A 22401-nucleotide genomic window follows, 5' to 3' on the forward strand; every position below is an offset into this window, starting at 1 on the left:
CTACTCCACCTGCTTGTGCTCTCTCTGTCTGTGTCAAATAAATAAATAAAAATTCTTTTAAAAAGGGGGGGGGGCGCCTGGGTGGTTCAGTGGATTAAGCCTCTGCCTTCGGCTCAGGTCATGATCTCACGGTCCTGGGATCGAGTCCCGCATCGGGCTCTCTGCTTGGCAGGGAGCCTGCTTCCTCTTCTCTCTCTGCCTGCCTCTCTGTCTACTTGTGATCTCTCTCTCTCTCTGTCAAAGAAATAAATAAAATCTTAAAAAAAAAAAGAGGGGTACGTGGGTGGCTCAGTGGGTTAAGGCCTCTGCCTTCAACTCGGATCAGGATCCCAGGGTCCTGGGATCGAGCCCCGCATTGGGCTCTCTCCTTAGCAGGGAGCATGCTTCCTTCTCTCTCTCTCTGCCTACTTGTGATCTCTGTCTGTCAAATAAATAAATAAAATCTTTAAAAAAATGAAAAGAAAAGAAAACTTAAATCTACACAAAAACCTTCACAGCTTTATTCATAATTGCTAAAACTTGGAAATAACCAAGATGACTTCAGTAGATAAATGGATAAACTTAGGACAATTCAGTCCTAAGAAGGAATGAACTACCAAACCATGACATGGAGGAAACTTAAATTCATGTTACTAAGTGAAAGAAGCCAATCTGCAAAGGCTACATACTGTATGATCCCAACTATGTGACATTCTGGAAAAGCTGAACTATGGAAGCAGTATCAAGATCAGTGGTTGTTGTTAGGGCTTAGGAAAAAGAGAACGTTGAATAGGCTGAGCATAAAGAATTTTTAGGCAGTGAAACTATTCTGTATGATATAATGGTAGATACATGTCATACATTTGTCAAAACTAATCGAATAAACTTCAAGAGTAACTTCTTTTTTTTTTTTTAATATTTTTATTTTTTATTTTTTTATTTTTTATTTTTTTATTTATCAGAGAGTGGGGGGAGAGAGCTAGCACAGGCAGACAGAATGGCAGGCAGAGGCAGAGGGAGAAGCAGGCTTCCTGCTGAGCAAGGAGCCCGATGTGGGACTCGATCCCAGGACGCTGGGATCATGACCTGAGCCAAAGGCAGCTGCTTAACCAACTGAGCCACCCAGGCGTCCCTCAAGAGTAACTTCTAATGAAAACCGTGGTCTTTGGGGTTGATGTCTCAATGGAGGTTCGTCAGTTATGACAAGTGTACTACTGTGGTACAGAATGTTGCTAGTGGGAGAAGCTGTGCCTATGCAGGGCTGGGACCTGAACTTTCTGCTCAGCTTTGTTGTAAACCTGAAACTACTCTAAAAAAAGTTTATTTTAAAAAAATGGAAAATAAAATTTAAAAAATCACATATGCATTTTGTGACATTTGTAATGCTTTCATTTTTAGGCCCAGAATAAAGAGACCAATGTTTTAGCTGCTGCAAAAGTGATTGACACAAAATCTGAAGAAGAACTTGAAGATTACATGGTTGAGATTGATATATTAGCATCTTGTGATCACCCAAATATAGTCAAACTTCTGGATGCCTTCTATTATGAGAACAATCTTTGGGTAACTATTTTCTGTTGATCTATAAGAGCCAAAATGAGTTAATTTTCTGAAAGAGGTTTATAAGTTGTGAAAACCTATTACCTCTACTGTTTAATTACTTATGTTACTTGAATTGATCTGATGAGAGGGTCATTAACAACATAATTATCCTTAGCTTCAACAGATGTTCAGATGTGTATTTCCATTTGTATAGTATTTCATGATTGACATTGGACCCAAATAGAAAAGCTTGATTAAGAATATTAAATTTCTGGGGCACCTGGGTTGCTCAGTTGGTTAAACCTCTGCCTTTGGCCCAGGTCATAATCTCAGGGTCCTGGGATTGAGTCCCACATAGGGCTCTCTGCTGATTGGGGAGCCTGCTTCCCCCTCTCTCTCTGCCTACGGCTGCTCTGCCTACTTGTGATCTCTTTCTCTGTCAAATAAATAAATAAAATCTTTTTTTTAATAGTTAAAAATTAAAAAAAACATTTTTATTTAGTTGACAGAGATCACAAGTAGGCAGAGAGGCAGGCAGAGAGAAAGAGAGGAGTAAGCCGGCTCCCTGCTGAGCAGAGAGCCTGATGTAGGGCTCCATCCCAGGACCCTTATATCATCACCTGAGCCGAAGGCAGAGGCTTTAACCTACTGAGCCACCCAGGTGCCCCAATAAATAAAATCTTAAAAAAAAAAAGAAAAGGATATTAAATTTCCCAAATTATGGAATTATACAGTCTTTCTTGTTTGTAATTTAAATTTAGACATTTACTTAAAAATTTTTTTTGGAAATATCTTTTGTTTTCTTAGAAATTATTTATAATTTCTTAGCCTACACTTTTTGTAGATCATGTAATGAATTATAGAACACTTACTACAAATGTTAAATATTTATCTTCTATATCTTCTATATCATCAGACTCACCTTTGGTGTATGATGTAGTGGTTAAGGCTGAATATATAAATTTTGTTCATTTTTAGAAAATATTAGGCACAAATACATATAGAAATAAAATAATATCTGTTATAACTGGTCAGGCATTTTCTCTGCACTGACACTAATTTAATCAGGAGGCCTTACTGAAATGGGAGTTTTTGTTTTTCTCCTTGAAGGAAAGTGTTATGATGGAAGTGTTAGGAGAGAAGTGTAGGTAGTGTAGTGCAAGTAGTACTTTGGAAATTGAAAGCCCTATATTTTTTTGATCCTGCTGCTAGGTAGGAGCTTGAATAAGTCAGTTAACCTCTGAGTCTGTTTACTTATCTATGAGATGAGTGAGCTACCTTCCAAATTATTTCTCACATGATACAACAAATTTGAAAACAATTTGTAATTGGCAAGCACCTGTAAAAAATTACAATATATACAAAGGTGAAAAAGTCAGGAAGCTACACAATTTGACAAAAATAATTTTTAATAATTATCTGTAGTTATCATCAGTGTGGTATCCTCTAATGTAGTTGTTCAAGGCTCTAGTAGAATGTTCTCAGAGATTATAGTGAAAGTGAACTCCTGGACAGTAAACAGGTAAGATCTTTACTTGAAATTGTTGCAAAATAAAAAGTTGGACATCTGTGAGGGACAGGCTAGTGAGAGATGTAGAATTAATCATCTATAATTAATACTTAAAGGAAGTATATATGTAAAATTACAACTGTGATGGAGTAAGACGGAAAGGTACGTGGTAGTTTGTACCAGGGAGATCTGGGAAGACATCCATCATAATGTGATTGATAATTGAGCTGGGATTGGAAACTTGTGTGTGTGTGTGTGTTTTGTGTGTGAGAGAGTGTGTGTGTGTGTGTGTCTTTTAAAGAAGTCTCTAAGTATTTTGAGGATTTATTCCTATTAGAAAAGTTAAAAAATAGGTTTGAGCACTTAAATCACAGTAGTTACATTAAAAATGAGTATAGCAAAATCTCTTGGCAGTGATGAAATGGATATAAAATACTGTTCCCAAGAAAAATTGTGTACCTAGTACTTTTACAGAAGCAGGGACACTAAAAATGGTGATCATATGTCTACAATGTGTTTGGGCTTTTTCAAAATGTATATCATTAAGACTCAACCTTTTTGACAGGAAATCTTTATGGTGTAAAGATATCAGCATAGTATTATTTCCATAACCTAGTTATTCCTTTATCTTTTTTGCTAAATTGAAAAAAAAACACTTAAACTTAGTGTTGAGTTAGATACATGCTTTTTTTTGTTTGCTTGCAGATCCTTATTGAATTTTGTGCAGGTGGAGCGGTGGATGCGGTGATGCTTGGTAAACATCATTTTGTTCTTTATGTTTATATTTTAAATTATATTTAATCAAAGGATTTCAAACATTTAACCATATATATACATCTTGAATATATATCTTGAGTGAAGCTCAGTAATCAGCTTAATTACATTATATATTCTTAAATAATTGTAGCACAATTCTAAAATGAAATGTTGAAAATAAAATATAAAGAAAATAATCTTTGTAGATATTTAGTTCTAATAAAATAATTCACTGAATGTTACCTTTGACATTGATGGTGAAGGTATACACCTTGTAAATGTGTTTTCACTGTATAACAATGCAGATTTGTTTACTCTTTTCGTTATAGAACTGGAGAGACCCTTAACTGAGTCTCAAATACAAGTAGTTTGTAAACAGACTCTAGAGGCCTTGAACTACTTGCATGATAATAAAATCATCCACAGAGACCTAAAGGCTGGCAACATTCTTTTTACCTTAGATGGAGATATTAAGTTGGGTAAGTTTCTTCCCTTAAATCAAACATTTAAATTTGTGCTGAGATTTTCCCCTGAATGTACATGACTTAATATTGTTTTGTTGTGACTTAAATGTGTAAAACATGGAGAAATTACTCCATGTTAATTTTTAAAATACTGCCTTGGATAAATAATTCATTAACTCCCAGAATTCCTAATTATAGGCAACTTATATAAAGACACTTTAAAAAGAATGTAAGAAAGGATGGATTTCATTTTCAAAAAGACAAACTTTAGAAAGCCGGCTAATTCTTTTTACTTCTTAATTTTTGTATGTAGTTACTTGTAATACATTTAGAATGAGAGAATATATAAAATAGCTAACTTTTTATCTTCGTTTCCAAAACTCATGTCTAATGTGTTTCTTTTCCATTGTTTAGTTTTTTTTTTTTAAAGATTTTATTTATTTATTTGACAGAGATCACAAGTAGGCAGAGAGAGAGAGGAGGAAGCAGGCTCCCTGCTGAGCAGAGAGCCCGATGCGGGACTTGATCCCAGGACCCTGAGATCATGACCCGAGCCGAAGGCAGCGGCTTAACCCACTGAGCCACCCAGGCGCCCAAAAATTTCATGAAAGAAAGGAGGATTAGGAAAGAAAGTCTAAAAAGGCTCTGTAGGAGAATAATGATAAAAAAAAGGTTGAGAAGCATTGAACTAACTATGAGACCTGGGTATTGGACCTGTTGAGTTTCCCTCAATCTGCATTTTGCCAACTGTATACTCATGATCATTTTTAGTAAGTTTCTCTTTGTATTTCCTTTAGATGTGCGGATAAATGCAAAGGCCTCATCAGTCTCAAATTTGATTCTTTGGCAAGACTATATATAGGTGGTTTTGTGTCTTTTCACTGGGAGGCACATGTCTGCCTTTAGCTTTTTTTTTTTTTTTTTAAATGTTAGCAACTGTTGATGCTTAATGCTTAGATCTGTTCTTTGGTTTGAGTTTGCAAAATGAGAATTATATCACTTTGTTTTCATTTACTTTTTTGATAATAATTTTGATATAATTATTCACCAAGTATTTTATTATTTTTATTTATCATTATAAAATTAAGAATAATTATATAAGATGACACTTTCCTTTAGCTATTTGGTTCCTGAGGAATATAGTTCATATGGACAAGACAGGAAAAATGCTTGATTCCTTCTTTATATTTATGTAGCTTTAAAGACCATGAATTCGTTCTCTCTCACCCTCAGTTGGTGACCAGTATTTTTAAAAATATTTTTAACTCATGAATATAATTTTATAGATATGAAATCTACTATAATTTATATCTTAATTAAAGCTCACATTATGCCATCTTTGATCAATAGGCGCCTCTTTAAGTTGGTATGTTAATCCCTTTGATATGACTTTAGTACCCTTTGATAGCTTCCTTGTTACTATAGGTTAGGTTGAGGTGTTTCAGGATTATCTTGTATATTTCCTGCCTCCAACCTGTAATTAGCCATTTCTTAAAGAAGCTCTAGTTTTCTTTTTTGTTTTTTAAGATTTATTTATTTATTTGACAGACAGAGATCCCAAGTAGGCAGAGAGGCAAGCAGAGAGAGAAAGGGCGAAGTAAGCTCCCTGAGCAGAGAGCCCGATGCCAGGCTCAGTCTCAAGACCCTGAGATCATGACCTGAGTGGAAGGCAGAGGCCTAACCCACTGAGCCACCCAGGCACTCAAAGCCCTAGTTTCTTTTAGTAAGATATGGTGTTTCAAGACTGTGTGTGAATGTTAGAAGTGATGAACAGTTTCTGGTTTGGCCATGATTCTAAGCCTTTCCAGAGGACAGAGCTAGGCTCTCTGAGTTCGTATGTATTTCCTCATCAAATTCAGGATGTTTGTTTTTGTTTTGTTTTTTATCTTCTTCTGTATTACATGTGTATCTCCTTCTATCCTAAGAATCCTGGTTCTCAAGGGCATTGGTGATAGATTTAGAATATCCCATAATTACTTATTTTCATTCCCTTTTCTGTATTTAATGCTCATCACCAGTCCTTACTATGATATCTCTTTGGTCATGTTGGTTGACTGAAGTTTCTTCTCTGGTAGATAACTCTGGAGGGGTTCTCTGAGTTCTTACATAATGATAAAAGTTCTACCTGTATTTATACTTTGAAGGTCAGTTTTGCTGGATAGAAAGTCCTTGGCTTACGTTTCTTTCCTTGAGTTATCTGAAATAATGTTACCCTGTTTTCCTCTGTTATAAAGTGTTACTATTGAAAAGTCTGATGATAATCTGATTTTCTTTCTCTTTCAAGTCATGTACTCTTTTTGCATAGATGCCAAAGAGTTTTTTTTCTTCAAGGACCAATAATTTGACTAGACTTTTCTCTAATATGTTCTTCTAATATTCAAGCCTTTTTTTTTTCCAGGAAGGTTTTCTGGAAGTACAGGTTTTAGTATTTGTTCTTTTCCCTTTCATTGACTGTCTTTTTTAGGAACTTTTTTTGTTTGTTGACTTTTCCAGTCAGCAATATTTAAGAACTTTGTCCCAGATTCTTTTTATCTTTCTTCATTTAAAAAAAGTTGTGGTGAAATATAAAAGTTTACTGTTTCAACTATTTTTAAGTGTTCAGTTCTGTAGCATATTCACATCGTTGTGCAACCATCACCACTATCCATCTCTAGAACTCTTTTCATCTTTCCCAATTGACACTCTGTACCCATTAAACACTAACTCCCAATTCCTCCCTCTACCCCTTGGTCCTGGCAACTACCATTCTACTTTCTGTCTCTATGAATTTGACTACTCTAGATACCTCATATAAGTGGAATCATATAATATTTATCTTTTTGTGACTGGCTTATTTTACTTAGTATAATGTCTTCAAGTTCAACCATGTTGTAAGATGTCCATTTCCTTTTAAAGGTTGAGCGGTGTTCTGTTACTTATATGTTCCACATTTTGTTTATCAATTCAGCCATTGACAGACACTTTACCTTCTACCTTTTGGCTCTTGTGAATAATGCTGCTATGAACATAGATATACCAATACCTGTTTGACTCCCTGCTTTCAATTCTTTTGGCTATTCTAGAAATGAAATTGCTGGATCATGTGGTGATTCTGTATTTAATTTTTTGAGAAACTACCATTTTCCATAGTAGTTGTACCATTTTACATTCCCATCAGCAATGCACAAGGGTTCCAGTTTCTCCACATCCTTGTCAACACTAGCCATCCTAATGAATGTAAAGTGGTAATGGGTGTGACTTTGTTGTGCTTATTTGCTCTTGCATTTCTTCTAGTTTAGTCTTTGTTTCTAAAATGACTTTTTCTAATTTTTCTTGATTTCTCTCACCTCATAATTGAGGTTTTGTAATTCTGATGTATGTTACTCTTATGTTTTATATCTTTTTTTTTAAACTCTGGTAGCTCTTTTAAAAATAGTACATTATCATTTTGATCCATTTTGGTGCACATTTTTCTGTAAATGTATTCAGAATCTTAAATATAAGAACATACTTTTGTGTAAAAGAGTGCATACCTTTAAAAATAATAAATTATTGAAGATTTAGGAATACCAAAATTGTCGAGTTGGTTGACATTTAAAACGGTTGCAGTTTTTGTTTTATTAATGTATAAATACTTAGAGAACCTACTATTTCTGCGATACCCTGTTACATGTACACGAATGTAAAGTACCATACTATCCTCAAGAACTATTTAATACACCACAGTAACAAAATTTTTATGATTTTATCAGGTCATATGGTTACAAATGGAAATAAATGGGTAAAATGTTTTTTCAACAGACCAACATATATATACGGCATAATTATAAATAGAACTACAAAGCATATAGCAACCTTAATTTTCCCCTTTGCACAACAATTAAGGTACCTTTTTGTCCATCTTTAGTTTACCTCCTGTTCATAAGGGTGCTTAGAGAAATGTGAGTGTTGACAAGGGACTGTTGTTTAGGTCTGTTTCTGGATCTCCTTCCCCAGTCATATTTGGGGGAGGAGAAAGTTGAAAAGAAAAGAGCATTAATAGCCTCTAGGAAAATACTTGAATAAGTACTGAGCTCATTTTACCTGAGTACAGAACCTCTTCTGGCAGGAATTCAAATTGTGGTTTCAAATCCTTCCTCAAAGCATAAGAGAAGCTTGTAAGCTGAGGAGGTTTGGATAGTGGTAAAGAGTCCTGAATAAATCTATTTACATTGTATCTTCTACAGATAAATCTTCCAAGTTTAATATGTTTTATTTGCTTACTCATTTATGAATTTCATTATAAAACATTAATGAAATATCTGATGTAATAAAGGATTTTGTACACCACATTAGGAAGCTTGAAATTCATTCTACAGGCAATAGATAGCTACCACTGTCTTTTATTTTATTTTTATTTTTTTAAAGATTTTATTTATTTATTTGACAGAGAGATCACAAGTCGGCGGAGAGTCAGGCAGAGAGAGAGAGAGAGAAGCAGGCTCTCGCTGAGCAAAGAGCCCGATGCGGGGCTCGATCCCAGGACACTGAGATCATGACCTGAGCCGAAGGCAGCGGCTTAATCCACTGAGCCACCCCGGCGCCCCTACCACTGTCTTTTAAATGGGAGAATTATGTGGTCCAAACCCCCCCCCCCAAATTATGTGGTCCCCAAAAAAAACACACCATATAATAGACAAATAATTAGAACACAGTCAGTATTTCATGAGCTTTAAGAGTTCTACCAACAAAATAGCAGAAAGGTTAAAGTTACAGATATGACTGCTAATGGTAGCTACCATTTACTGAGTATATATTCTGTGTCACTTTGGGGGGTATGAGCACCAAATACTGGATTTTTTATATTTATTCATTTTGAGAATTATGGCATTTCAAACATGAAACTTTAAAGGTTATGTATAAATGGTCTGAGGTAATTATGCAGCAAGAGCAAATTGTGTTGCTATTGTTCCCTAAGCTGAAAAGGTGAGATTAATAACTGATAAAGCTATAATGTTGCTGTTCTCTATAACTTAAATCAGAAAACATGGTTTTTGATTTTTCTCTTTATAATTTTATGAGGAAATTAGCAAGACATATGCTGTCATAAAGGCTACTTTGTAATTTCTGCTTTTCACCCTATAGAAAAAAATGTTTATGTTTATCAATTTAATTATATCATTTAACACTAGTTGGCATTTGCTTTGAGATGTTATTAGACTGGTCTTTTTTAAAGTAACTATTTGTTTTTATCAATTCTGAAGAATTCTTGATCTGAAGATGTATAAGGGTGGTAATATTAAGTGTATTAATGATATTTTCTTTGGCAGTTTTTTTTTGAGGGTGTTGTGGTGAAAAGAGTGCGGTCAGAATTAGGATGGTAGAGAAGTTACTCTATTTTGTTTACCCTTTAATAAGAGTGGTCTTATTAAAGACTTGAAATGCTTTTCCCTATGTGAAGTACAGTGAGCTTTGCTAAAAACTATTAATACTTTGTATGATTGCTTTTATTTCTAGCGGATTTCGGAGTATCAGCTAAAAACACAAGGACAATTCAAAGAAGAGATTCCTTTATTGGCACACCATATTGGTATGTATTCAGCTTTATGGATTTATAGTATTATGTCAGAAGCTCTTATCACCTATTATCACTCATTAATTTTGCTCACATAATTGATTATACTGTCTATCTTTTATATGGCTTGCAATTGTTATTCTTATATTAAACATCTTAACTTTTCAATTCTCTGTCTTCATAGGATGGCTCCTGAAGTAGTCATGTGTGAAACATCTAAGGACAGACCCTATGACTACAAAGCTGATGTCTGGTCCCTGGGTATCACTTTAATAGAAATGGCTGAGATAGAACCACCTCATCATGAATTAAATCCAATGCGAGTGCTACTAAAAATAGCAAAATCAGAGCCCCCTACCTTAGCACAGCCATCAAAATGGTAAAATACTCTAAATGAAGCCTTTTACAAAGCAAAACTTGATGTTTTATTCTCCCAGCTTCTCAAGGATATTTAAGTTTCGTTACATGGTACAAAGCTTAGTTACGTGGTATTTAAGTTTAGTTACATGGTACTATATGAGTAGAAGACTGATTTTTGGTAGGGTTTTTTTTTTTTTTTTTAAGACTTAAGAACCACACAAACTCTTATAACTAACTTTTTCCATAAATTTGAAAGTATCAGTGATTTGAGGTCTACATGAAGCAACTGTATATAATACAGTATTTTTTTTTAAGATTTTATTTATTTATTTGACAGGGAAACATAGCAAGAGAGGGAACACATGCAGGGGGAGTACGCCTCGAGAGGGAGAAGCAAGCTTCCTGCTGAGCAGGAAGCCCAGCTGTGGGGCTCTATCCCAGGACCTGGGATTAGGACCTGAGCAAAAGGCAGACGCTTAACAACTGAGCCACCCAGGCGCCCCTATAATACAGTATTTTCTATACTGTAAGAAAGTGAGGAATATATGTGGTTAATTTATATTTGTGGAATTTAATAGAAGAGTTTCTGTGATTTTTGGCATACGTGGGAATATATGACTATATCATAATGTCTGAAACTATGACTCTACATACATATATATTTAATTTTATATTTACAAATGATATCTTAATATTCATCTTAAATATTATTATGAAATCTTAGTATTCTCATTAACCAGTTTTGTTATGTTGAATAGTATTACATACATTAAAAAACACAACTGTAACTTACTAGAGTTTTGTTTGATTTTAATAACAAGAAAATAAAACAATATCATTGTTAAAATTTTATTTTGAAGGTCTTCAAATTTTAAGGACTTTCTAAAGAAATGCTTGGAAAAGAATGTGGATTCCAGGTGGACTACATCTCAGCTACTGCAGGTAAGAGAAGAGAAATATGATGACAGTGATCATGTCATTGTTTTAACATCTTGTTATGAAGAATACAATTCCAGATTCATTCAGTGTATTTTCTTTTTACTCAAGTTTCCCTGTGGAAGATTGGAATACATTGTAGTAGTATACATTTGCTCTACAAACATATGTGTTGCCATTACCAAAAGGCATTTAGCTTACAAGTCATTCCTTTTGTGCTTTTTTGATTAAGTTTAATTGTATTTTTTTTATTCTGTTAGTTATTTCCATTTTGTTAGTTTTTTCCACTTTGTCTCTCCCGTTTCTAGAAAGTAAGCCCCTTGGGGGCAGGGGTAATGAGCTAATTAATTTTTTTTATATCTCTTACAGTGAGGATAAATATTCAATAATATTTGACTGTTAAGTTTTAAAAATATGGTGTTAAAGTGATTGGATCATTTTGTTTTATAGGAGGACCTATTTGTAATATCTGAAATAGAAACTTGTTAAATAATATTACAGGTAGACAAACAGAATGACAAATCTTGAGGCTGTTACTGTTAGATTGAGTTACTTTTGCATCCTAGTGTTTTAGGTTGATCTGTTTATCTCGGAGGAAAAGCAGAAAAAATTGCCTTGCTCTGTGCAACAGGTACATCCCTAGAACACACTTTCTCTTATTATTTTATTACCCCCACTTTAGAAGGTCTTAGTCTGTGACAGGCACTATTAAGTGATGCTGAGTGTACAAAAATGAATAAAATGTCTTCTTACTCTGAAGAATATTAGAACCATGTCATAAAACCAGGTATATGCCGACCTTTTTTTTTTTTTAAGATTATATTTATTTGAGAGAGAAAGGGCATGAGCAGGTACGAGGGAGGGGTAGAGGGAGGGGGAGAAGCAGGCCTTTTGCTGAGTGAAGAACCCAGTGCAGGACTGGATCTCAGGACTCTGGGATCATGACCTGAGCTGAAGGCAGATTCTTAACTGACTGAGCCACCCAGGTGACCTTATTTGCAGACACTTTTAACAGAACTCTAAAGCTTTTTGTAATTCTTTTATTGAGGCTTTTTCTAGGATTTATATATATATTGTTATTTTCTTAAGAGCTAAAAATGTATCCATTTGAAGCTTGCTTTAAAATTTTAGATTATGAAATTTCAAACATAGAAAAGTACATGTACCCAGATATGTTATTATTTTTGACATATTTCCTTCAGATTCTTTTAAGAAAGTACATAGTTGCAGGCAGCCCTATTACTACTCAATCCCCTTCTCCTCCTTCCTTGCCCAGATGCAACATTATCTGAAGTTATGTGTATTCAACATTATCTGAATGATAAGTGTATTTTGTGTCTGAAATTTTATAAGTGTTTCAGCTGTTATTAAGTATGCTCTTAATGCTTGAACAGCATCCCTTTGTTACGGTTGATTCCAACAAACCAATTCGAGAGCTGATTGCAGAGGCAAAGGCTGAAGTAACAGAAGAAGTTGAAGATGGCAAAGAGGAAGATGATGATGAGGAAACAGAAAACTCTTTGGTCAGTATTTAGAAACGAAATGTTATTTAGGTCATATTTAAAGTTAGGTTTTGAGGTGTAATTGCACCTGTGTCTAAAGATTAATTGATAGGTAGCAGTACAAAACCTTTAATTTTAGGGGTGAAGATTAACAAGTTTGCCTTTTGCTACCCATTTTTGTCATATTTGAAGATTTGTTCTTTAAATTATTTTTATAACTTTATCAAATTTTAATTAAGATATTAAATCATTATGTATTGTTTAAATCCTTTATCTATATACAAAATATATATTGTTTTGGACTCCATCTTGAAGTTCTGTTTTAACACTAAAAATGTATAAAATCTTTTTTAGCCAATACCTGCAAGTAAGCGTGCCTCATCTGACCTCAGTATTGCCAGCTCTGAAGAAGATAAACTTTCACAAAATGCTTGTATTTTGGAATCTGTCTCAGAAAAAACAGAACGTAATGCTTATGAAGATAAATTTAGCAGCAAAGTTCTTAATGAAAATCTCACCACTGATGAACCTGTGAAAGCTGCACAGGGTGTTAATGAACATATTAATGATGCTCACTTAGAAGATATGGCTGAACTTCGTAATAGAACAACAGTAATCGAGGAAAATGGAAGAGAGGAGAAGAGACCCAAGCTTGAAAATTTGCCTGACACAGAAGACCAAGGAATAGTGGACATTAATTCAGTCACTGAAGGAAAAGAGAATAACATAACTTTAGAAACAGATACTGAACAGAATCTGAAACCTGAAGAAGAAAGGGATCAGGAAAAACAACAGATGTTTGAAAACAAGATTATGAAATCTGAAGAAACTAAAGATACTGCTATTCAGACAATGGATTTAGTTTCACAAGAGACTGGAGAAAAAGAGGCAGACATTCAGCCAGTTGAAAATGAAGTTACATTTACAAAGGAAGACAGCCAAGAGAAATTGGGAAAAGATGACAAAATTCTAGAAGATGTGATTAGTGATACAAGCAACTTGATAGGAAGGAATGAGGCAGGAGATGTTGCTCAGAAGGCAGTTGAAAACAATGCTGAGGATGCTCAGGGTAATGATGGGAAAGAAGTGACTGAAGTAGACCAGAAATTAGTGAGTAAGCCCACAGAGGGTCCCGAGGCTGGTGTTACTGAGAAAGTTCCTATTAAAGATGTAGTGGAAACTAATGAGATAGATCAGAAATCTGTGGAAGGTAAAGATGAGGAACAATTAATCAACAGTTTAGAGAACATAGTTAAGACCAGTGAGGAATCTGGGACAAATGAAGATGAGGAAATTACTGAGTCCAGTAGCGCTGAAGAAAGAAAGGTCAGACGTGCAATAACTCATACAGACCACAAGGCTTTAGGAAGTGAAACTCGGGATGCTCATGAAGCCACTGTTCAGATAGATACAGAGCAAAAAGCAATTCCATGTGAAGTGCCAATTAAAACAGAACCTCAAATGACTCCGTCTTCACAGCCCAGTGAACCTCAGCCTGTTCCAATACCGAGTATTAATATCAACTCTGAAGATGCAGAAAATAAAGGGGAAATAGGTGCTTTATCAAAAACTGAAACCATGCTGGTTCCAGAATCTGAAAATCAAAAGGAAAATGATACTGATTCAGGCACTGGTTCCACTACTGATAATAGCAGCATTGACTTGAATTTATCCATCTCCAGCTTCCTTAGCAAAACTAAAGACAGTGGATCAATATCTTTGCAGGTAAGTATATGTGGGTCCTTGTTTGGGTTTTTCATCATTTTGGCAATTTACAGTTTAGGTGAAACAGACATTTTGAAAATAAAACAGCACTAAATCAGTGTAGTACCAACCCTGTAAAACTCTTAAGGCCTCTGAAGGCAATCACAACTAAAAAGAATGAAGGAGAGAGATGCTGGATGTAATCTTTTAATTTTTTGGTAATACATATTTTTGCAAACCTGATGTAAACACTGTAAGTTACTTGGTGTGGTTGAGTTCTCTTATTGCACATATTTAGATATATTTTAGGAAGAATCCTTAATCTATGAAAGAATTTAGGAAAGAATGATCACTTTTGAAGCACATTTAGAGTATAACAGTCCTTGATTTACCAGTGGTCCATACATTGTTGCCTCCTCTGTCACAGTTATCACTACTGCTGTGAGAACCACTATGATAAACGAAAAGTCAAAAACTAAAATGCAGAACACTTAGAGCTTTTAGAGCCATTCTCCAGTCTTAGTGTGCTTAAGAATTACCAGGGGTATATATGATTTAGGGATATTAATTAGACTTAATGGTGTTAAATGGTGATCATTTACCAAATGTTGAATTGTTATGTTGTACACCTGAAACTGATATACTATTTATTATATGTCAAGTATACTCAACATGAATAAATTATTTTAAAAAAGAGTTTCAAGGGGAGCTATGTGGAGGTCTGGGGTAGGGCTCAAGAATCATTATTTGTAACAGAAGATCCATGGAATTCTGATACAGGTGAGCCATAGACCACTTAAATACTCTGGGTTGACAGCAGAAGAGAAGACTGTACAAAGCAGGAAGAACTTAGGAAACTGACCTTAGAGGCTCCAGGGTGTGACTGATGAGTCTGCCTCTCTGCACCAAATTATTACACTTATTACCTAGATTGTTTTCAGTTAAATTCCGTTAATTTGAACTGAATAACCTTTTTTAAAAATTCGAATACTTTTTTTGAGAATTAAGGTGATATTAATTATAGATACTTGAGTAGGGACTGAAGAAAATAGGATGTTTGGATTTACAGGGTGGCATACCCACTTTAAGTTTTAGGGGAAGCCTGGCTAGATAGGGTTCCATAGTCCAGGACTTAGGAAGAGAAGCATGAGTATACTGGCAACCTGGAGAATTGAACACTAAGAGATTGCAGAAAGATGATTGGAAAGTGCTAGAGACAAACTAAAATCCTAAGGCATTTTGAATTTAAGTACTTTCATATTCTCTTTTTGCTCCTTCTGCTTTCAAATCCTTTCCCCATTTCAAAATTATTTGCTCTCAGTATTTATATGTATGCCAACTATCTTTTTTGGAATGCTATTCTTCTGTTATTTCTATTTGGATTTAAAAAGCATCTAGATACCAACTGAGGAATGGAATTTGGTCTTGATAGAGAATTGTAGGCAATAACTCAGGCAGTAGAAGCGTTATCTTTCTAGTAACTCTAAAATCACATGTTCATCTCTGTTTCTGAGATGGAGGAGAGCTGTTGATATTATTGTTGCTGATGAAATGGATTTTGATTACAAGTCCTGGCAGTGTGTAAAAATTACCTGGGGAGTCTTTCTAGAATGCAAATTCTCACCACCCTGTTGATTCAGGTTCTTTAAGGGATGAGCCCCAGGCATTCCTTTTTAAGTGTTTTTTCAGTGATTCTAAAACTGAAAAGCAGAGGTATCTGAGAACTTAAGGTTAAAAGAGGAAGAAAAATGATTAACATGTAAAAGTTAGCTAATTAGTCATTTATGTGAATTGTTTTTTACCACCTGTGTCTAATTACAGTGTGGTGTCATAAAAATTATACATTCACAGCTCTGTGTTGTGTTTTGTTGAGGAGAAAATGTTTTCTGTCTCCAGTATTTTCCATATAAAGCCTAACTAAAATAAAATCTCACTTAGGAAACAAGAAGACAAAAGAAAACATTGAAGAAAACACGTAAATTTGTTGTTGATGGTGTAGAAGTGAGTGTAACAACGTCAAAGATAGTTACGGATAGTGATTCCAAAACTGAAGAGTTGAGGTTTCTTAGGTGAGTAGAGAACATAATTAAAACTGGTTTTATGACTTCCCTTCAGTCTCTGCAAAGGGTGAAGAAATAGAGAAACAGGAGTTAAGTCTTGGCTAATTTTGTATTATTCTTATTACTTTGGCATTTGAAAATATTGTTAAAGTTGTTTTTTTTTTTTTAAAGCATTACTTCAAAGGTATAATTTTTGCTATCTTCCCCATTATTGCTGTTAAATTTTATCAGACGTCAGGAACTTCGGGAGTTAAGATTCCTTCAAAAAGAAGAGCAGAGAGCTCAACAACAGCTCAATAGCAAGCTACAACAACAGCGAGAACAAATTTTCCGGCGCTTTGAGCAAGAAATGATGGTAAAGTCTTAGATTTTGTACCATTTTGTTAATACTGAAATTTAGTGCTTTAAAAAAACCCCACTTTTAGAACTTGTTCTTTGATTATGAGATTTTTCTCTGGCTTTGTTAGCATTTCTGGACTTTATCTCTTTGGTGTTCTAGATGTCTTTTTTCCTTTTGCATGAAAGGATCTTCTATCTCAGTCTTCCTGTCACTGACTTAACACTGTGATGGGTGTCTTCCAGTTTTCTTTGCTTAAAATTTATCATGAAAACCTGGAATCATAAAGCCAGTGGATGGTCTAGAAAGTTCTTAGGTGTGCCTATTTCTGCATAATTTTTCAGTGTTAAAATTTGACCTCTCAGACTTAGGAACCAAGATTTTAAGGCAGTCTAGAATAGTTTTCCTCAAGCCTGTCTGGGTATTAGAACTACTTGGGGCTTGTTCAAACACACTTACTTCTCTACTTCTACAGTTAAGCTTCCATATCCTTATTCACAACTCCTAGAGAAATTGGTGCTGACTAGCCAAGGGTAATTGTCATGGAGTCTTTCAATTTTTACCTTGTTTCCAAACTTGGAAAAGAAATAAGTAGTGTGTTAAAAAATTTTGGTAATTTATTGAAACATCTAGCTTAATGAAGGTTTTAAATATAGTTCTTTTGCTGTTCTTATAAGTAGTAAGGATTGTTTTCTGTGAAATACGGCATTGTTGATTACATTTGTTGAATCATACCTGAGAATTTTTTTTTTTTAAGATTTTATTTATTTATTTCACAGTTAGAGATCACAAGCAGGCAGAGAAAGAGAGAGAGAAGGAAGCAGGCCCCCTGCTGAGCAGAGAGCCCGATGCGGGGCTCGATCCCAGAACCCTGGGATCATGATCCGAGCCAAAGGTAGAGGCTTTAACCCACTGAGCCACCGAGGTGCCCCCATACCTGACAATTCTTAAGAAAATAATGAACTTTTATTCTCATTGACTATTGTTATAGTACTCAATATTTTTTTTTTTAAGACTTTATTTATTTATTTGACAGAGATCACAAGTAGGCAGAGAGGCAGGCAGAGAAAGGGGAAAGCAGGCCCCCTGCTGAGCAGAGAGCCGATGCAGGGCTTGATCCCAGGACCCTGAGATCATGACCTAAGCTGAAGGCAGAGGCTTTACCCACTGAACCACCCAGGCGGCCCAGTACTCAATATTCTATTTTCAAGAACCTTATAAAAATTACACCTCTTTTCCCCCAAAATATTTTCTAAAATGTTTTGCTTTTTACTTATTTTTTTCTTTTATTTTTAGTTTTTAGAGCTGGGGGGAGGGGCAGGGGGAGAGGGAGAAAGAATCTTAAGCAGGCACCATGCCCAGCCTGGAGCCTGTTGTGGAGCTTGATTTCACAACTCGGAGTTTGTGTCTGTGCCGAAATCAAGAGTCAGATGGTTAATAGCCTCCCAGGAGCTCCTTTACTTGTTTTTTAAATAGTCTTTACAAATATTAAACTCTACCTATATCTAAAATTATATAATATTCAAATATTAAATAAGCAGGAATCTTTTGTTGAAAGAGCAGATTTATAATTTCAAAAGATTTGTCTCAGTGAAATAGGATGTTTAAGATTCTTAATGGGGGGGCACCCAGGTGGCTCAGTTGGTTAAGCGGCTGCCTTCGGCTCGGGTCATGATTCCAGGGTCCTGGGATCGAGCCCCACATCAGGCTCCCTGCTCAGCAGAGAGCCTGCTTCTCTCTCTCCCCTTCTCCCTGCCACTCTGCTTTCTTATGCTCTCTCTCTAGCTCTCTGTCAAATAAACAAATAAAATATTTTTTTAAAAGATTCTTTTTTTTTTTTTTTTAAAGATTTTTATTTATTTATTTGACAGAGAGCGATCACAGTAGACAGAGAGGCAGGCAGAGAGAGAGAGAGGGAAGCAGGCTCCCTGCTGAGCAGAGAGCCCGATTCGGGACTCGATCCCAGGACCCTGAGATCATGACCTGAGCCGAAGGCAGTGGCTTAACCACTGAGCCACCCAGGCACCCTTTTTAAAAGATTCTTAATGGGGGCAGGCTCCTGTGTAGCTCAGTCAGTTAAGTGTTTGCCTTCAGTTCAGGTCATGTTCTCAGGGTCTTGGGATTGAGCCCCTCATTGGGCTTCCCACTCAGTGGGGAGTCTGCTTCTTCGTGTCTTCCTCCCCTGCTTGTGTTCATGCGCATGCTCTGTCTCTCACAAATAAATCAATAAAATCTTAAAAAAAAAATCTTAAGACTAAATCTTAATATGACAAATAATAGTACATTATTAAAATAGACTTTGGATAATACCTTTGATTTATGAAACATTTATTGGATAAATGTTGAAATTTTTCTGACTTTAGTACTTTATAGCAACTGGATATTCTTTTGGGTGGTTTAAAAATTTTAAAAATTCTAATTCTTGTATAATAGACAAAAGTATTTTCTGTGTTAGAAAAAAACAGAAATGCTCATTTTTTTTTTTAGATTTTATTTATTTGAGAGAAGAGCGATAGCACGCATGCATGAGTTGGGGGGCAGAGGGAGAGGGAGATGCAGACTCGCCGCTGAGCAGGGGAGCCTGATGTGGGGCTTGATCCTGGACCTGGGAACATGACCTGAGCTGAAGGCAGATGCTTAGCCCACTGAGCCACCCAGGCACCCGAGAATTCTTGCCTTTTAAAAAAATTCCTTTACGTGTTTTAGCACATTCAGCTTTTTCAATATTGCAAAGGTTCTGTGTCACATCACTAAATTTTCTCTTTAAATTTTATTAACATGTAATGTATTATTTGTTTCAGGGGTACAGGTCTGTGATTCATCAGTCGTACACAATTCATAGCACTTACCAGAGCACATACCCTCCCCACTGATCATCACCCAGCCACCCCATCCCTCCCACCCCCCTTCCCTCCAACAACCCTCAGTTTGTTTCCTGAGATTAAGAGTCTCCTATGGTTTGTCTCCTTCTCTGGTTTCGTCTTATTTCATTTTCCCCTCCCTTTCCCTATGATTCTCTGTCTTGTTTCTCAAATTCCTCATATCAGTGAGATCATATGATAGTTGTCTTTCTCCGATTGACTTATTTCACTTAGCATAATACCCTCTAGTTCCATCCACATCGTTGCAAATCCTTGCAAATGGCAAGATTTCAGGGTTTTTTGATGGCTGCATAATAGTCCATTGTGTATACATACCACATGTTCTTTATCCATTGATCTGTTAAATTTCATCACTAAATTTAAATGCTGGGTATGTACTCTTAGTAAACATCGTCATTATAAGGAGTTTAATATGAATGATAGAAAAGTTAAATGATCTTGAGCAACATTGTTTTACAGAGCAAAAAGCGACAATATGATCAAGAAATTGAGAATCTAGAAAAACAGCAGAAACAAACTATTGAACGTTTAGAACAAGAGCACACAAATCGCTTACGAGATGAAGCCAAGCGCATTAAAGGAGAACAGGAGAAAGAGTTGTCTAAATTTCAGAATATGTTAAAGAACCGAAAGAAGGAGGTAAGTGTAACTACTGCTTTTAATTACAAAAGCTGTTTTTTTTAATGTACACTTAAGACTACAGAATTAGGAATGATACTTGAGAGTTAAATAGTAGTCATTCATTCTTTATTTTGGTCTTCCCAACAATTATGTAGGGTTGTAGGAAGGTGAGGTGTTCTCCCATTTTACTGTCAAAAATACTGGAGTAGAGGAGGTTTTTAATGGTCTGTTCAAGTTCACAAACTACCATTAAATGTCCAGCTAAACCTTGAACCAAGTCTTCAAATTAAGTCTAGTTCATTTTCCTTTCAGTCTGTCATTTTTCCTTTATTAATGTAATAGTAGAAATTGTTCTTTCAAGAAAACAGTAGAAAATAGTAGAAATTGGTTCTTTCAAGAAAACTTACTATGTTGTGTTTCCAGGTGGCAACAATAGTTCATCTTATCATTTACTTGTAATATTTAATTCATACTTAAAGACTTTTTCTTGAAGAATTATTTTTTCTTGGTTAGCATTGTACCAAAACAAAAGCTGAGTACCACTGAAATTTGAAATTATAAGTCCATCAAATTGAGAGATACTATAAGAATCACATATGGAAAATATCTGTGTAAAGTCGTTTCTTTATAGTGAATTATTAAATTTTTCCTGAAACTGTTCCATATTGTTAAAGAGTCTGTGCTGTTATTTACTATGAAAGATGGTCACTGATTCAGAAAGAAGATTTATATATTGTATTAATGTCTTTTTCTTCCCCAAATTAAAAGAGTTTTACCTATTAGTAAATGTGATTTTATGATTTATCCTGTACTAATACACTAGAGGTATGGGGGAAGAATTTACCTTTTCATGATAGAAAAGACCCCAGGGATAATAATTATGATTTAGTTCTATTAGGATTGGAATAAAAATCTCAGCCAAACCTGTAAATGCATATTCACTTTTGTTGTACTTCTAAAATACTAAGGTTCATTGAGATTTAATTATGAATAAAACTGAATATAATATTGAGGATCTACTTTTAAAAGCATAGAATCTAATATTAATAAATATTATGCATTCTGTAATTTCTTTAGGTAAATAGTGAAATGGTATATAATTTTATTTGAAGTAGCTACCATTTCTAAAAATTAGTTTTCTTACCGCTTAGTATTTTATGTAGGTTTCTCTATATTCCATGATGTATGACTTGACTGAGGCTCCGTGTCAGTTTTCTTGAAACTATGAATAGTTTTTATTGAGAGGTTATTTTTTAATACCAGATTAAATTTTTAAAAATGTATAGTTAAATATATGGCTGTAGTTATTTCCTCTGTTTTGGGTTTGGAGATTTTTAGCTGGTGAACATGTTTGAGATCATGATATGCATATTTTAAATAATTAATGTATTTTCTTCCTTATCGCTAATTTCTTGCATTTGGGGAGTCTCTTCCTTTTAATGGTGATTTGGTTTCATGAGGGATTACTGATGGGGAATTTTAAATACACTCTTTTCAATCAAAATCCGTCTCTTTCATAGACCATCAGTAGCATGTGGTGATTTGGAATCTGATTGCTTTTGGTGCTTCTACTTGTATAAACACATGATTGTTTTTCATAGTTGGGTTACAGTTCTGCTGTTAGGTGGAATACATATCTAGGATTTTGAAATGATTAAAGAAGGAACTTTAAATTATACTTCATCTTATAATATATTTTACCTGGTGTAATAAATCATAGCATACTAAACTCTTATTTTGTGAGTGCTTATAATACTGACATTGACAACTAAATCTGGCTTAAATTGTCAGCAAAGGAGAATATTATTCTAATACAACACAAAGTTATCAAATACGTTCATTTTTATTGCACCATGTATAAAATGGTGTGTTTTCTGAAAAAGGAAAACATAGTCCATTTATTTCTTCTTTTGTTTTTTGTTTTTTTGGACTCATTAAATGAATTTAATTTAGAGTTATTTCCTTGGTTTTATCAAGCCAATTATGAAATTTTGCACTTTCATAAGTGGCATTAACTTTGCTTATTTTCAACATTTCAAACGACGTCAATAGATATGTTTATAGTTTTATGATCTTCCAAGAAGGTCAGTTGAGTTTATCATCTTTAGTTCAGAATCAATGGTGCTGATAATCCTTTACTGATTGTTTTGGATTTTTAAGAGAGAATAATATGTAGGGATAATTAAGCATCTGATTAACCTTTATGTGGTGTGAT

At 34.8% G+C, this 22401-nt stretch overlaps 1 protein-coding gene across 2 annotated transcripts in view; it reads left to right on the top strand.

Annotated features, from left to right (window-relative positions):
* The window catches only part of SLK (STE20 like kinase), a 62796-nt gene that overhangs the window by 20261 nt on the left and 20134 nt on the right, over positions 1–22401 (top strand). For both annotated transcript variants that reach the window (XM_082722602.1, XM_082722603.1), the window contains exons 2-12: positions 1378–1542; positions 3737–3785; positions 4117–4266; positions 9727–9799; positions 9969–10163; positions 11005–11086; positions 12475–12603; positions 12937–14307; positions 16225–16355; positions 16578–16701; positions 20025–20204. In XM_082722602.1, the coding sequence (XP_082578728.1) occupies positions 1378–1542; positions 3737–3785; positions 4117–4266; positions 9727–9799; positions 9969–10163; positions 11005–11086; positions 12475–12603; positions 12937–14307; positions 16225–16355; positions 16578–16701; positions 20025–20204 (2649 nt within the window). The remainder of the gene's footprint in view (positions 1–1377; positions 1543–3736; positions 3786–4116; positions 4267–9726; positions 9800–9968; positions 10164–11004; positions 11087–12474; positions 12604–12936; positions 14308–16224; positions 16356–16577; positions 16702–20024; positions 20205–22401) is intronic.

The sequence above is a fragment of the Mustela nivalis genome (genome assembly GCF_964662115.1).
Source record: "Mustela nivalis genome assembly, chromosome: 2".
NCBI lineage: Eukaryota > Metazoa > Chordata > Mammalia > Carnivora > Mustelidae > Mustela > Mustela nivalis.